Source organism: Fusarium falciforme, chromosome 6 (assembly GCF_026873545.1).
Source record: "Fusarium falciforme chromosome 6, complete sequence".
Lineage (NCBI taxonomy): Eukaryota > Fungi > Ascomycota > Sordariomycetes > Hypocreales > Nectriaceae > Fusarium > Fusarium falciforme.
The window spans coordinates 1,018,700-1,034,676 of NC_070549.1; the positions used below are offsets into that span (position 1 = coordinate 1,018,700).

The 15,977-nt window shown below is 51.7% G+C and overlaps 4 protein-coding genes across 4 annotated transcripts; 2 read left to right on the forward strand and 2 right to left on the reverse strand.

Moving 5' to 3' along the window:
* Positions 1 to 2,131: 2,131 nt before the first annotated feature.
* Positions 2,132 to 3,177, reverse strand: NCS54_00786800 (Porphobilinogen deaminase; the record flags this gene model as incomplete). Its single annotated transcript, XM_053153273.1, has 2 exons — positions 2,132 to 2,865; positions 2,913 to 3,177. The coding sequence occupies 2 exons, from the start codon at positions 3,175 to 3,177 to the stop codon at positions 2,132 to 2,134; spliced, it is 999 nt and encodes a 332-aa protein (XP_053009248.1).
* Positions 3,178 to 4,185: 1,008 nt separating this feature from the next.
* Positions 4,186 to 7,560, forward strand: NCS54_00786900 (NACHT domain-containing protein; the record flags this gene model as incomplete). The annotated part of the gene is made up of 3 exons (XM_053153274.1): positions 4,186 to 4,266; positions 4,310 to 4,671; positions 4,806 to 7,560. 3 exons carry the CDS (start codon positions 4,186 to 4,188, stop codon positions 7,558 to 7,560), a joined length of 3,198 nt encoding a protein of 1,065 aa, XP_053009249.1.
* Positions 7,561 to 8,516: 956 nt separating this feature from the next.
* NCS54_00787000 (Hypothetical protein) lies at positions 8,517 to 10,251 on the forward strand (the record flags this gene model as incomplete). Its single annotated transcript, XM_053153275.1, has 7 exons — positions 8,517 to 8,638; positions 8,686 to 8,887; positions 8,940 to 9,106; positions 9,159 to 9,552; positions 9,600 to 9,734; positions 9,780 to 9,866; positions 9,916 to 10,251. 7 exons carry the CDS (start codon positions 8,517 to 8,519, stop codon positions 10,249 to 10,251), a joined length of 1,443 nt encoding a protein of 480 aa, XP_053009250.1.
* Positions 10,252 to 10,706: 455 nt separating this feature from the next.
* Positions 10,707 to 13,069, reverse strand: NCS54_00787100 (Acetolactate synthase; the record flags this gene model as incomplete). Its single annotated transcript, XM_053153276.1, has 5 exons — positions 10,707 to 10,765; positions 10,819 to 12,510; positions 12,562 to 12,629; positions 12,688 to 12,786; positions 12,927 to 13,069. The coding sequence occupies 5 exons, from the start codon at positions 13,067 to 13,069 to the stop codon at positions 10,707 to 10,709; spliced, it is 2,061 nt and encodes a 686-aa protein (XP_053009251.1).
* Between the last annotated feature and the right edge of the window lie 2,908 nt (positions 13,070 to 15,977).

A 15,977-nucleotide genomic window follows, 5' to 3' on the forward strand; every position in this document is an offset into this window, starting at 1 on the left:
TCATCCTTTCCATTGCGATTCGCAAGCTCAATGAATGTTCCTATATTCTCGATGAGAGTCTTCACAGCCAGCCGCGGCAGGGTACTGATGCTAGGACAAAGGTCGACATTCCACAAACATTGTGCTATCCAGACTCTATTTAACTATCATTCGCTTGCTTATTTAGTCCCTGTTGCACGATCTCCCGACATGTCAGTCTGCAAGAACAAAGTTCCCTTACTCATCAGCCAGCCATTGACTTCCCATTGCATCCTCCCCAAAACATCATCAAGAAACATGAGTTCCCTCCACTACCCAGAGGATATTCTTATCGAGATCTCGCAATACTTGTCCTTCAGCTCTCTTCTTGCCTGGGCGCAAGCCAGTCGCGTTCACCATGAAACACTCACAAGAGCCATCCTACACAAACTAGGCCCATGTCAGTACCCAGCTATGAAAGAGTGTGATCAAGGTGTCCCCTTCACAGCTTCTTTCAACTCACGGGGTAGGCATTATGTTATGAGGCTCAACGGAGGAGAGTCACAGTCTACACCCCGACTCTCCCGGGGCGCCGTGCTGATCTGGGCCGCTTCTCAGGGACATATTCGACTGGTAAGGAGTGTCTTGTCGATGCAAAAGATGGGACCATGGATCAACACGCCTATCCTCAGCTCCGGACACGGAACATCTCTGGGCTCGTTTGGCGTGACACCCCTCCACGCCGCCGCCAATGGAGGCCATACAGATGTTGTCGATCTTCTCATCGAGTACGGGGCGGACGTTGAAGCAACCGTGGCAGGAAATCTGCGTCCGATTCATTTTGCGAAGAACGAAGGTGTCGTCATGGCGCTTGTTCGGCATGGAAGCTCCATTCACCCTCAGGGGAAGAGTGCAGTGCCCCCATTGACATACGTCCTCACCATAAAACATCACTTAAGCGCCATTCAATGTTTTTTTTTTTTTTTGAAACTGGGATGTGGCCCAAATGCTGCCACGTGGCTTGGGTTCACAGCTGCTGATGTCGCGGTTCAAACGGGAAATCTCGAGACGTTGCAGCTCCTTCTGGGCGCTGGCCTTGACGTTTCCCCTTCGCTGTTAGGGAACAACTCCCTTATATACAAGGCAATTTATTGTCGTCAGAATGACCCGCCTGATCTTTCCCTTCGTCTCATTGGGCTTCTCATGGGTCATGAGATCTCTGGTAAAAGAAAAAGCCCAGAGTACAACCCACGACAGCCAACCCCGGCTACCTCAGCCCATGATCCAAAATCCCCACGGGACAGCTGGGCTCCCTTTCTCAAGCTCTTTCCAGAAAGACGTAGTCTCTTTATTGGCCTACTCTTGAACGCAAAGGATGCTCCAATCGGATACGAAGTCCAAGATGCTGACCGGTATCTCTCAATGGCCTCCAGTCTTGTCGATCACGGAGCAAGCCCTGACGTCCACCGAAAAAGCTCCATGCTACTCCAATTTTCTTGAGCTGCGAGAACGATTTTCCAGAAGTCATTGAACGAGTATTCACGTTCTTGCTTGATCGGTTGGCAGGCGTGCCAATCTCAAATGGCCAAGCCCCAGTCACGAGGCAGGCCATCCACCTTCTCTTCACCAGGGGATACAGCTTCTTCGATATAGGCACCAATGCAGTGATCGGTCTCCGTCTTCTAGAGCGTCTTCTGTACCTCGGAGCCGATCCAAACGAACCAGACTCTGAAGGCAACACTCCGCTGGCGCTACTCAGCCAACTCCCCTCCCATACTCATGAGAACCAAAAACTCTACATCTCTGAAGCTACCAATCTATTGCTATGGCACGCTGCCAGTATGAATACCTAATAGGAGAAAGAAGACTATGCTATCTACTAAATAGTAACGCAAGTTAGGACATAGAAAGGGGGTTAAGATATATATAGCAGGTACGAAGAGGATCTAAAGTGGCCGGATTGGTCGGTGGTCAAGTTGCTGGAGTATGGTATAAGGCATAACTTGGAGTACATTGTGTTTTTGTCTATTCAGAGGGATGATTTGTTATATAATATAGTACAATAAGAGCTTTGACAACACCACCTCGACTCCAGCAACATGCCGATGCATGTATCTGCATTCAAAGACTCGTTATGGGACAGGATCTGGTTCTATCTAACCCTTAGACCACTTTAGTCCTTGGGTGGTCGATTGGCGTTAATCTCTTTGAGGATTTCACTTGCACCTCCTTTCGCCAGTCTCGCGGCCAGATCCCGCCCCAGTGCCGTGGCCTCATCGTCATTCTGCACTGTTGCATCCATCGTGTCTTGAACGCTCTGAGAACCGTCAAGACTCACAACGATTGCTCTCATTCTCAGGAGAAGTTGCGACTCGTCAACCCACTCCGTCTCGACGCCAATGGGAACGGTGCAGCCGCCTTCAAGGGTGCGTAGGAGGGCACGCTCCGCAAGACATGCCCGAGTGGACTTTTGATCGACCAATCGGTTGATAAGTTCTAGAGTCTTTGTGTCTCCCTTGCGAATCTCTAGTCCGAGAGCTCCCTGGCCAACTGCGTGGTAAATCCCCCCGTCCTTGGAGCCCAGATACTGAGTGATGCGATGTCCGAGACCAACTCGCTGCAGGCCGCATGCAGACATGATCATGCAGGTATACTCACTCTCGGGGTCGTCCACCTTGGCCAGGCGAGTTTCGACGTTGCCGCGTAGGTTGGCAAAGCGCAGGTGAGGGTAGAGGCGTCGAAGTTGTGCTGAGCGTCGCACCGATGATGTGCCAACTACAGCACCCTCAGGTAGTGTCTTAAGGCTGTTGCATGCCAGGCCAGCCTTGACGATGAGGGCATCACGGGGGTCATCCCGTAGGGGGATGGCTGTCAGATCGCAAGTGTCGGGCAGCTTGGTTGGCATATCTAGCAGGAGTTTAGCGTCACTCACTACGAAGGAATGGTTGATATACCTTTGAGACAATGAACAACGACGTCGATCTCGCCAGAAGTAAGTTTCTCCTCCAGCTCAGTTGTCCACAAGTTCTTAGCCCCAAAGCTATACAGCGCCGTAGACTTGTCCTTGTCGCCCAGTGTCTTCAGAGCCTCGATCTCAAAGGTGCGGTCGGGCGCAATGTTTTGCAGACTGTCACGAATTCCCTCGGCCTGGACCATGGCCAGGTTAGACCTTCGGGTGCCGATTCGCAGCAGTGGCTGCGCAGTAGAAGCGGCTGCCATGGTTGCGGTTATTTGGATACAAAGTTGCAATTGGCAAAGAGTAACTTGTTTGTCAGAGACTAGCGCCGTCTTATATACCATTGTTGGTGGATCTTGGGTTCCGTCCTAGGACATGATTGGTGGAGTTAAGAATGAGGTAGTAACATGGCCTTGTTGGATTTTAGTAGAAGACATTGGAAGAGTTATCAGTCGACAAATAGTAGTTCTAGTTGTACTCACAATGATCTCGAGATGGGAAGACTGCTCTTGTACCTAGCCCCCTTTCAGCCCTCCCCATACTACCATGAGTTTCTCGAGCCCTATTTCAATGGGTCTTGTGATTGCTGCTCCTGTAAATATACTTTCGCCAAGTCAAGTTGTGAGCGAGTTACATTGCACAGGGCCTCGAAAAATGGGTTGACTATTCTCGAGTCAACAGTATCCCACCTTATCTGTGATGCTATCTCGATCCAATGCCTAGCATTCATTACCTTACTCTAACATTTGGGAAGAATATAAATAAATGGATCATACATAAGTCATGTTCTCTTCTAAAAATAAAATGCTTGAGATAATTTTCCCTCATGAAAGCCTAGAATGGCCATATATTCATTGTGTAGTTAGGTAAGGGCGTCTGGCGTAGGCCTGGTTCGCCCGCAAGGCGACCCGATCCTGCCACCAACATGTTGGGGGCTGAGGCCTCGGCTGCAGGTCGTGGCTGCCACGGGCAGCCTGATTTCAAACACATAAACCCGGCTCCGCCCCCTCCATCATCTTTCGTCCTTTCTTCTAACCTGCTCGTCCTCATCCTACCTCTGCATTATTTCTGTTGAGTTGCTCTGAGGCCCCCGCGCCCTGCCCTCATGCAGCCTTTTTAACAGAGTTCATCCTCATCCTTAGCTGTCCATCATCGCGCCGATCAAAGCAACAAAAAGCGCCGAGCGAACCCATACGCACGTGATCTTTGGTCCTGCGCCCAACCGCATCACGACAAGCGGCTCGAAGCCAAGGGTACCCAAGCACGACAAGATGGCAGACGCCCTGGCCATCGCAACAGCCACAACGCAATTCACTGAACAAACCGTCAAGATTATTCGATTATGCAAGAAGGTACTGGTGGACTCGTCATTGTAGACAATACTAACAATGTAAGAAGGTGTACGAAAAGGTGCAAGACGGGCCCGAAGAGGTGCGAGTTTGGAGGTCAGAGCTTGAACAGCTTCAGACCCTCGTGGAAGAGATCAAACGCTCCCCGGCTCTTGACAGTTCTATCCATGAGACTCCGGCCCTCGGGAGTGACCTGGCCATCATCAAGACTATCCAAAGCTGCACATCCGTGAGCACCAGCCTATGTACCATTTTCGATCGATTCGATTTCCACGACTCAGAGCCTGTCAGTCGAAAAACGTGGATGGCCATTGGGGGTCTCGCCAAGGAGTCAGACATCCGAGACTTGTTTACACAACTCGAACGCTTGAAGAGCACGCTCACCCTGCAAATCCAGATAGTCAACTCGTATGTTATTCCTACCTACCTATAATCCTAACTCCACCCTAATTATAAGCCCAAGCCTAACCTGCCTATGAACTAAAGATAGGTAAAGGGGGTTAGGTCGACAGAGTAGTGGGCACACGGCTGACACAGAACAGGCACGCAAACCACCAGCAGTTGTCTCAACTGGACCAAGTGCTTGAAAAGATTGGCCAGAGACCTACCCAGACTAGCACCGAAGAGGAGCGTTGCCTTCGGGCATTGTTTGTCACTGATCCGACAAGTGACCGGAACGCCATAATCACTGCCAAAGGCAAGAGGACCGCCGGAACTTGCGAATGGATCATCTCAATCGAAGGATACAAAACCTGGGAAAACACATCCGAACCGAGCCTTCTCTGGATATCTGGCCCTCCTGGAAAGGGGAAAACATTCGTTTCGATCTTTTTGACTCAGCATCTGGAGGCCAAGGTCGTCTCGTCTGGCTGTACCCTCATCTATTTCTTCTGCGACAACAAAGTATCGACAAGAAACACAGCAGTCAATGTTCTCCGTGGCCTTATGTACCAGCTCATTCAACGCCATGGAAGATTACTGTCACTTCTGATGGGGCATTGGAAAGTCCAACAAAGCGGGCTGTTCTCCGAATCTTCTTTTGAGAGCTTATGGACCATCTTTCAAGCAATGATTTCAGCCCTGATCGGTACATCAATCTACTGTGTACTTGATGCGCTTGATGAGTGTTCCGAAGCTTCTCTGGAACCGCTGTTATGCAAACTCAAGGAGCTATTTAACCCGGACAAGAGGGCAGGACACAATGTCAAACTCGTTGTTCTGAGCAGGCGACATCCTGCATGTCTTTCTGAGGCACTGCGAACCTTCGATCATGTTCAGCTAGACGATGAGAGTCACGATATTGAGTTGTATATTCAAGACCAGGTCTCGGCCCTCAGCGCGAGAAAGGGCATCCAAGACGCCGACTTTCTTAAACACATTGAGACTGTTTTTCACGACCGTGCTGAAGGCACATTCCTCTGGGTCAGCTTCATGGTTGCAGATCTCAATAAGAAATCGGCCTGGGAGATTGAATCTTCCTTGCATCAGCTTCCTCGCGGTCTCGGCGCAGTATATGAACGAATATTGGATCAAATCAAACCTGAAGATCAGGCAGTGGTAACCAAATTGCTGACCTGGATCACCCTAGCCGAGGTGCCATTGTCGGTCTCAGAGCTTTGTGAGGCGCTTCAGATCGAGGGCACAGAATTCATGAATCAAGAAGACGTGTGCAAGAGCTACATTGAAGCCTGCGGCCACCTACTTCAATTCACTGAGATGGACGATAACAGATACCTTGGCTTATGTCGCATTTGGAACGACGAGAACATTGGATCGCTGCCGCGAGTGACCGTTATTGGTTTCGTTCACCAAAGTGCAAAGGACTTCATGCTTTCAAAGTCATCACATCCTGGGATGATGAGATGTCATATGGGCGGGAATCAAGGCCACCCATCCATTTGCCGACGTTTGCTTCAACACCTCATCCAGCAAGTGCCTGATCATGAGTTATTGGAGGAGTACTCGCCACTCGAATCTTATGCTGCGTTGTGCTGGTCTGACCACATGAGACAACTGGACAAGGCGTCAACTCTTGTGCTCATCAGAGAAAACAAGGAGTGGTTTGTCAAGAAATCTCGCATCAGGGATCATGTGCTACGCTACAGGCGTCGGTTCGGCTCCTACCAAATTGGAATGCCACTTTTACATCTTGCCTGCTATTTGGGGCTATACCACCTTGCAGAACATGTTCTTGATGGAAAATTGATCCTTTCTCGGCTGCAAATACAACTGGCAGTCGGCAAAACATTCAAGGGATGGCTAGGGGGAAAACTGACTCCACTTCACTTGGCAACCGCCGGGGGCCATCAACGAGTTGTGTCACTGCTCCTGGACCGCGGAGCGGATCCGATCAAGCCAACTGGGGGGGAGTTCTCCAAAACCCCCTTTGAATATGCCGTGCAGAGCGGACACATGGGCATCTTTCGTCAATTGGCTAAAACGAAGAAGGGCCAAGGAATGATTCAAAACCAGGTGTCGCAACAGGATGGCGGGGACCTGCTATGTTGGGCTGTGAAATCCGGGAACGAGGCTCTTTGCGATGAAATGATTGAGAAGTACAAGTTCAACGTCAATGCCACACTCAAAGCTTGGGGGTGGACACCACTGGCCATTGCCATTAATTGGGGTAATGTCCATCTTGCGCAGAGGCTGATCCAACGGCACAAGGCTTCGACAGGCAATCACATGATGCTCCTCAAAGCTGCTTGCGGGGGATTTCAATTGCGCTCCGACACTTTCAGCTTTCTTGTTGAAGAATTGCAAGTAAACATCAACGCCGTGGACGACAATGGGGACACACTCTTTCATGCCGCGTCGCTTTATTATTTCGCTGGAGCCAAGTCGTTGAGAATGTTGGAAACCCTCTTTGCGCTGGGCTACAATTTCCGCGCCGTCAACAATGCGAATGAAACAACTCTTCACTCTATAATTTCCAGAGGTGGACTGTATTTTAGTAGTGAGCAATCATCACGGGTTGTTGCATTCCTCGTTGGAAAGGCGCGGATTAACGTCAACGCGCAGGACCACGAGGGGCGGACTGCATTGCATTTGGCTGCAAAAGGGCTGTTTGAATATCAGTACTGCAGTGAAGACGCCAAGAACGAACTTCGGGGACTTTCCAGGGCACTTCTAGATCATGGAGCAGACCGAACTCTCAGGGATAGACGTGGGAGGACGGCCCACGACTACGTCCTGGACTGCCCATCCAAGGACCGCAATATTGACTTCCATGAGGCACGAGAGGCAATGTCAGAGACTCTCCGAGACTACTCGACGGTCCCAGTGGGCCTGAGGTAGGCACGAAGAGGGTCTAGAGGGTCTAAAACGCCGCAACTCCGAAGCTACTTAGCTATTACCGTGCAACGGTGCCGACATGAATACCTTATGGGAGATGAAAAACTGCGCCATCTATAAAATAGTAGCTCAAGCCATGATATGTGAAATTTTTCAATTTGTCTACAGCATCGCGACTCAGACGGCATGACTCTTTTGGGAGGGTTCGCCGCGAGCCTGTTCGTTACAGCGCCATCTACACAGTGGCAGTGCAAGAAGAAGCAGTACTTTGCGTGGCGTCGAGCCGACTTTCTGAAGTCTCTTTTGAGCACGGGCGCCGGCGTCCACGCAGTTCAAGAGAGAAGCCGACAGAAGCTCCTCTATGTAGGAGGGACGCCGTTACACTTTGCGTGTTACGACTTTGATCTTGCAACGTTGCGGATGTTTGCTTGAGTCTAGGCTACCGAGGATGTCAACCGGCTCACCGATACGAGCCTCACGTCCCTGATGCTTCTGGCGGTTGCAGTTGGCGATGGAGTTTTTGGGGAGACAGAGGCAAGGGAAATAGAACAGCTACTTCGAGATTTTGGGGCTAATTGAGGAGCTGAAGGGGTGAAGGTATCACAGTGTAGAGCAACTGGACTGAAGGGGGCGTCTTCTCGCGCGTTGCAGGTATAGGTAGGCGTTGAATAACTGGCATACTCGTGTGAATGATAGGTTGAAGAGATTTACAATATAGAAGAGATTATTAAGACATTGAGTAAAGTACAAGATGAGGTGCAATCCTACAGCAGAGGATGGAAGTAGACCTAAACATCCTCTCAACCTATCAGCACTGTAGTTACCAAGAGACATTTCGTGCAACCCCCGCTCCGTCACACACCTCTACGTCAGAATGTCTTATCAGCCTCCCTCACAAAGAGGCGCCCGTGGAAGCGGGGAAGACTCTTCCTTTCACACACAGGTAGACCCGATGAACGATGGCTTCAACCGTCGAAATCTCTCTGCCCAACGGGCTCAAGTACAAGCAGCCCACCGGCCTCTTCATCGACAACAAGTTTGTCGATGCGACGGGCGATGACTTTACCGTGTACAACCCAGCGTGCGTCACTCACCTCCATCTCTCGATCTTTGCTGATCAAGACAAAGAACCGATGAGAAAATCACCACTATCAAGGGCGCCTCAGAAAAGGACGTCGACAAAGCTGTAGATGCAGCTCGTCGTGCTTTTGAAGGTGAATGGTCGGAGCTTGCGGCCGTCGATCGCGGTGCTATCTTGTACAAGATTGCTGAGCTGATTGATCGTGATCGCAAGCTTCTTGCCAGCATTGATGCATTTGACAATGGCAAGGTATGAACTCTCAATTGACAAAAGAAAAGAGTTATGAGCTTACAATTGGTAGACGTATACCGCGGCGCTTGAAGGTGACCTTGATGAATCCTACAACGTCTTTCGGTACTATGCTGGTGCCGCTGATAAGATCACCGGCCGAACGATTGAGACTTCGCCGGCGAAGCTTGCATACGTGCTCCAAGAACCTTTGGGAGTATGCGGTCAAATCATCCCATGGTAGTCATTCCAATAACTATCGCTAAGAAATATGAGATATTGACCGGCCCAGGAACTTCCCCTTCATGATGCTAGCCTGGAAAGTCGCCCCAGCCCTAGCATGCGGCAACACCGTCGTCCTCAAACCCGCCGAGCAAACTCCCCTCTCGGCAATGTACTTTGGCAACCTCGTCATCGAAGCCGGCCTCCCTCCAGGCGTCGTCAATATTATCCCGGGCCTAGGCTCCGTGGCGGGTAAAGCGCTCGCAGGCCATATGGGCGTTGACAAGATCGCTTTCACGGGAAGCACGGCGACAGGTAGGGCCATCATGAAAGCGGCGGCTAATAACCTCAAGAATATTACTCTTGAGTGCGGCGGAAAGAGTCCTAGCATCGTTTTTGAGGATGCGGATTTAGAGCAGGCTGTGAAATGGTGTCACGTCGGCATCATGGACAACATGGGACAAGTCCATCACCCACCCCATTCATCATCCACCAAAGCTAACAACCCCAGGTCTGCACCTCAACCTCAAGGATTTACGTCCACGAGAACATCTACGAAGACTTCCTCAAGCGCTTCGTAGAAGTGACAAAGGAGAACCAAAAGATTGGCGATCCCTTTGGTAAGGATACCTGGCAAGGTCCCCAGGTGTCGCGCACCCAGTACGAAAAGATTCTCTCATACATCGACTAGGGCAAGTCTTCGGGCGCACGTCTCCTGTACGGCGGCGCAAAGACGGGGTCAAAGGGCTACTATCTTGAGCCCACTGTTTTCGCTGATGCAAGTTTACATGAAGCCTTTTATTGTAGACGATGGCTAACCTGCTTAGACCACCGAAGACATGGCCATCGTTCGCGACGAGATCTTTGGTCCCGTCGTCGCAATCGCCAAGTTCCGCACCGTCGATGAAGTCGTCGCCAAAGCGAATGACACCTCGTACGGCCTAGCAGCCGCCCTCTTCACTGAGAAGGTCGCGAGGGCTCATACGGTCGCTCGCAGACTTCAGGCGGGAATGGTGTGGATCAATTCGTCGGGAGACTCGCACTTTGGCATTCCATTCGGCGGCTATAAGTCGTCAGGAATCGGGAGGGAACTTGGACAGTATGCGCTGGATGCGTATACCCAGAGCAAGGCGATTCATGTGAATCTGGGGTCGAAGCTGTGAGCTACCACATGAGTCTCTCGGCTAAGGATGGGTGAGTCACAGAGTGTAGCCTTTCGTCACAACCCGTAAAAGCACACCGGTAAAATGAACCAAATATGGAGTCGTGCACAGCATTCATTACGTGGTATATACAACACGGCCCTCCTGGCCCTTGGCGTGCAATGCTTCTCTGCTGCTGTCTTTTCCCCCTCTCTTTGTCGCACGCTCCAGTGCGTCATGTGCCTCGTCTTGTCTTGCACATGTATATCCTCTTCCCTGTGTAATCCAGCCTTCCCAACTTTTGGTCTTTTTTGGCGTCGATCCTCGTAGAACCCAAGTAGGCTTGCCCGCCGGCAAAGCAGCTAAACTCCGCAAGCAGAACGAAATGAATAAAAAAAGGACATGAGGGAATATGGTATCAGATAGGTGGCGGCTGCTGATCAGGCGGGATTGAAGCCTGATGGGAACCTAGGGTCTTAACCGTGCAGACCACAGGTGCGCTCTCGCATCAGCTCGCGTCTCTTCTTCTCCTTGGCTGTGAGATTGTTAGCATCTATTTGGTCTTAATATGATATCAGTATAACTTACTTCCGTCAAAGACAAGGAACTCGTGCAGACCGGATCCGACAGGCACCATGGGCAGGACAGGCACCTTCTTGTCGGTGATGACCTCCAGCAGAGCAGGGCCATCAGTGTTGATCAGCCACTTCAGGGCATCCACAACCTCGTCGGGCTTGGACACGCGACGGCTCTGGATATGCATGGCCTCGGCGAGCTTGATGAAGTCGGGGTTGGTCTGGTGGGTGTGGGCATATCGGTCCTCGTAGAAGATGTTCTGCCATTGTGTCACCATTCCCTGCTCCTCGTTGTTCAGGACAATGACCTTGACGCCAATGTTGAACTGAGCAGCCGTCGAGAGCTCAGTCAGGGTCATGTTGAAGGAAGCATCACCGTCAATGTCAATGACGAGAGCATCAGGCTGGGCAACCTTGGCGCCAATTGCAGCAGGCAGGCCGTAACCCATGGTACCCAGACCACCAGAGGTGATCATGGATCGGGGGTGTCTCCATCGGAAGTGCTGGGCAGTCCACATCTGGTGCTGGCCGACACCGGTGGAGATGTAGGTCTGATCCTTGCGGTCCTCTGTGAGCTTGCTAAGCTCCTCAATCAGAGTCTGGGGCTTGATCAGACCCTGGCGCTCAGCCCGCTCGTAGTCGGACAGAGGCCACTTCTTCTTCCACTCGTTGATCTTGCCGAACCACTCCTTTCGGTCCTCCATGGTCTTGGCATCAACGAAGGGCATGAGCTGCTTCAGGTTGGTAGCAACATCGCCCTCAATGGCCTCGGTGGCCTGGACGACCTTGTTGATGTTCTTGGGCATAATCTCGAAGTGGACAATACCACCACGGCCCTCAGCAGCAGCAGCCTTGGCGCCAGGGGCGAACTTGGCGATGCTGAGAGTGACACGGTCGTCGAATCGGGCACCCAGAGCAATGATGAGATCAGCCTCCTGCATGGCCATGTTGGCATAGGCAGCACCGTGCATGCCGAGCATGTGTAGAGACTTCTCATCGAGCTCGTCGTAGGCACCCAGACCCTGGAGGGTGGTGGTGACGGGGATGGAGCACTTGTCAGCCAGCTCCTTCAGCAGCTCGGGGCCGCCCTCGGAGAGGATGATACCCTGACCAGCATAGATGATGGGCTTTTTGGCAATGTTGACAAGCTTGCTCACGCGCTTCAGGGAAGCCTCAAGCTGCTTCTTGCTCACCTCCATAGCGGCGCGGGAAGCAGCGCTGGGCAGAGAAGGCAGAGCGGTCTCGGTGGGGATAGCTCTCCGGAGGACACCAGCGGTGACATCCTTGGGGAGATCGACGAGGACAGGGCCAGGGCGTCCGCTGGTGGCAATCTCAAAGGCCTCGTTAATACGTCGGGGAAGCTCGGCGACATTCTTGACCATCACGTTCCACTTGGTGCAGGCTCGAGAGATACCGACGACATCGGCCTCCTGGAAAGCGTCACTGCCAATGGCAGAGGTGACGACCTGACCGGTGAAAACAACCATGGGTGTTCCGTCGGACAGAGCATCCTGCATAGGAGTGATGACGTTGGTAGCACCAGGGCCAGAGGTGACGAGGACAACGCCGGGCTTGCCAGAAGCGCGGGCGTAACCCTCAGCCATGTGGCCAGCGCCTTGCTCATGGCGGGGGAGGATGAAGTCGAAGTGTTTTGAGTTGTAGATGGCATCGAAGACGGGGAGAATAGCGCCACCGGGGTATCCAACTGTGACTTATGTCAGTACTATGTGCGGTGTCTGGAAGTGGTTACACGCACAGATGTGTTTCACGCCATGGCGCAGCATCATCTCGTGGAAGATTTCACCACCAGTCTTTCCAATGAACCTGTTATAACCTAGTGAGACTGCGTTCGGGATATGTAGGGACGGTGTAGGTAGCATACGACTCATCCATGTCATTCTTCCGGGGGTTGACGAGGGGTTGCACATGGCTCTGGTTCTTCTCGGCATTGAAAGCTGGGCTGGGAATATCGCGAGCTGGTCTGTAGTCGCAATGTTAGTATATGCATATTGTAATAGGTGGAAACTCGATGTGCGCATTGGGGTAATATTACCCCAGTCCTAGTGGCAAACAGGACACGAGGGGCAATCGCAACAGCGCAATCAGGAATTGGCGACTCACGCAGGAGCAGAAGTAGTCTGATTCCGTTGACCGGTGGTGATCTTCTTGGGAGCCTGGATAGCGGCGATGGCGGATGTGTTGGTGAATGATCGGGTGTGGGCGACAGCCCGGATGGCCTTTGCGGCCTGGCGTGTTCGGAGCATCGCGAACGGTTGTGAGGAGGAGCTGGAGCTCGGTGAGTCGAGGAGCCACGAGGCTCGAGGAGGGCTCAAAGGGTAGAGGGGAGATGGGGTCTAGGAGGTCAACGATTCAGGAGCAGAATCAATTGAGAGCCCGACGAGAAGCGGAGAGGGAGATATATGACGAGGAACAACCCGGGAGGCGAAGGGAAAAAAGAGGTGAAGAGTCAAAAGTCTGTTTCGCTAAAAAGAGACAGAGGCAGAGGCAGAGGCAGAGGGGACCCGGGAAAAAATATCACAGTAAGTCGGACGGCCGGTGGCCGGGGTGGGACCGGCGTGGGTGTGGGGTAGGTGCCGCGCAGATTGGGTGAGGGTGACTCCTTCCCCCAGCGAAAATATGGGCGGCTTGCGGTACTGCGCAGGGCAGTCGCCAGGAGCACGGGCCAGTCGCGGAGGCGCCAGACCAGAACGGCCAGAAGAGCCACTGGTGAGGGGGCGGATCGGGGGGCGCGGACCAATCAGGTACCAGATGAATGGCCGATATCGCCACTAGCACGAACGCCTGGATTGGCTGGATTGTGAGAGAAGCTGGTCTAGCTGGCATTTAGCTGGGCCAAGGGAACAAAAGTCGGATGAGTCGTACATGTACTATACAGTTGTGTGCGTACTCAGGTCATGTCAGGTCAATTGACATGTAACCTGTTGACTCACCTTGATTTGCCCGCGGAAAGATGCTGATGGTGATGCCCTGCTGGCCTCTCGGAGCACATGTGGCGGGGAACCTCCTCCTGCAGCAGCTCCATACCCTCCTTGCTTTAGTTCAGACATGTTTGCATGCGGCAACTTGTTTCTGGCATTTCTCTGTCTCTCTCTGCTGAAGCAATTCCAGACTGGTCATCAAATTTCCGTCTGGTCGCTCTCAATTGACATTGCGATGCCGTAGAGGCCCGTTCCATTATGACGCATCCGGATCACGTGTCTCACTCAAGCGACGGACCCTTGCAATTACCGCAATTCCTGTTGTCCTCGATGCCATCTCGGATCTTGCCCGTCACCATGTGAAAGTGAAAATAAAAGTAGCACGTCCCTGAATTCCCCTTTCGGCAATCATTTTTGGCCCCGATGCTCCCCACAAACTCAACTCTGACAACCTGTCATCCATGAAGTGACGCCCCTGGCTGATAACGGCACGATATAAGAAGCTTGTACATTGCTCTTCACACGCCAATTCCTCTATGACTCGTCCCGACAACTTGCGACATTACCCCGCCACGGCACCCTCGCCTCGCGACCCTCCTCGCAAGCATCCCAACCCGCAATTCCGGCGCAGCGCAGGGAAAGCTCAATGTAACCTGGACATGGTTGGCTTTAATCCCCGGCGCAGGACCCGTATTTGATCGGTTCAACATGTCCATATTGACCCTATTCAAGGTACACGAGGCCAAGCCCCAGGAGCTTCCCTCGACGAGTACTCCACCATCATGACGCCAATGTTGAGTGTCTCAATCGGTGTCTCTTCTCTTACACTCGCCATCCACGCATCAGCCATCAACTCTCGGCGCCACACCTGTCTCTAACGGATCTGCAAGCCACATGCGCATCGCCCGTTGAGGCCCGATGACGGCGTTTCTCGTAAAGGTGCTTGTATCTGACAGGATACGATAGTATTGCTTTCCCAAGCGGTGAGTTCAGCCCTCCATGCCATAGCTACCCAATTCTTCAGGCAATTGCATAGCACAGTAATGGAGGGCTACAGATTCCTCCAGTCATCGCACACGTGGCTGGCTTGGAGCTCCCGGCAACGACTACGCGCTCGATAGATTGAGTCCAGTCGATTGTGACACAATTTGCCTTGCCTTTGCAATCCGAAGTCTACTGAAAAGCTCTCAAATCAGTCATTTGAACTCCTATGATCTCCATTCACCTCTTCTTTTTTGATTGTTGATCATCACGGCAGCTCTGAGTGCCAGCATTAAAACTCAATCGAAAAACACCAAGTTAGCTAGCAAATGCCCGTCTATATTGGCTGCGATTAGATCCAGTGCAACATGTCCTCCACGTTGCTCTTAGGATACTGTCGGTCCCCGATGCCAGCGTTCCAAGCTGAATAAGTCCGAAGAACGGACCGTTGTTGGTATCAATGACCTCTCCAAGAGGAGTTATCAGGCACAACACCAAATAGCACAATGACAAACGCCTAACAACATTACAACCCAATTGAAGAACGAACCATCACGTCAGGCGACTTCGCCCATATCAACCGCGCATGGCTGGACCGTCTCATGGCAGAAGGAGCTTGTTGCACAGACATCGCAATGAAGTCTTGCTTTTGATCATCGCGCTCCGTTGTGTCAGCGGATCGGCCAGCCTAGGACCTTGGCTATTTCGTGCGGGTGAGAGTATGGCTTCCTGATAGAACTACATTCGGTCTATCAGCTACGAACATTTCAAACGCTCTGACATGCAGTGCTTTGGATTGTAGAGATGTCAGAAAATGACGTGTTAGATATATCAGCATCTCCAACTTCTCACGTCGGCTTCAGAAGTTTGCTGGTATCACAATGGAGAAAGCAGAAGAATGATGGCTCAATAGGCAGATGCCCAAAGTTGAATATTGATGTATCCCATAACCCAGCTTAAGACAATATAAACAAAGAAATACGTATACCATTAAAACACCACTTAACTCCAAGGGTATCATAAAGATAAAAGGAAAACAACCCATGATCGAACAAACCTCGATTTTGCCCCGCCAACCAAAAACTCCTTACTCAACAAACACTTTTCAAACTCAGAGGGGACTGTGCCCAACACAACTTGAGATCCTCAGCAAAGGGCTTTAACGCCCGGCTGGCATACTAAAATGCCGGGGGAGGAAATCTGTAGAACTTGTTAACATGGGTTCATCAAAGAGTCGAGAGTTAGGTCGAAC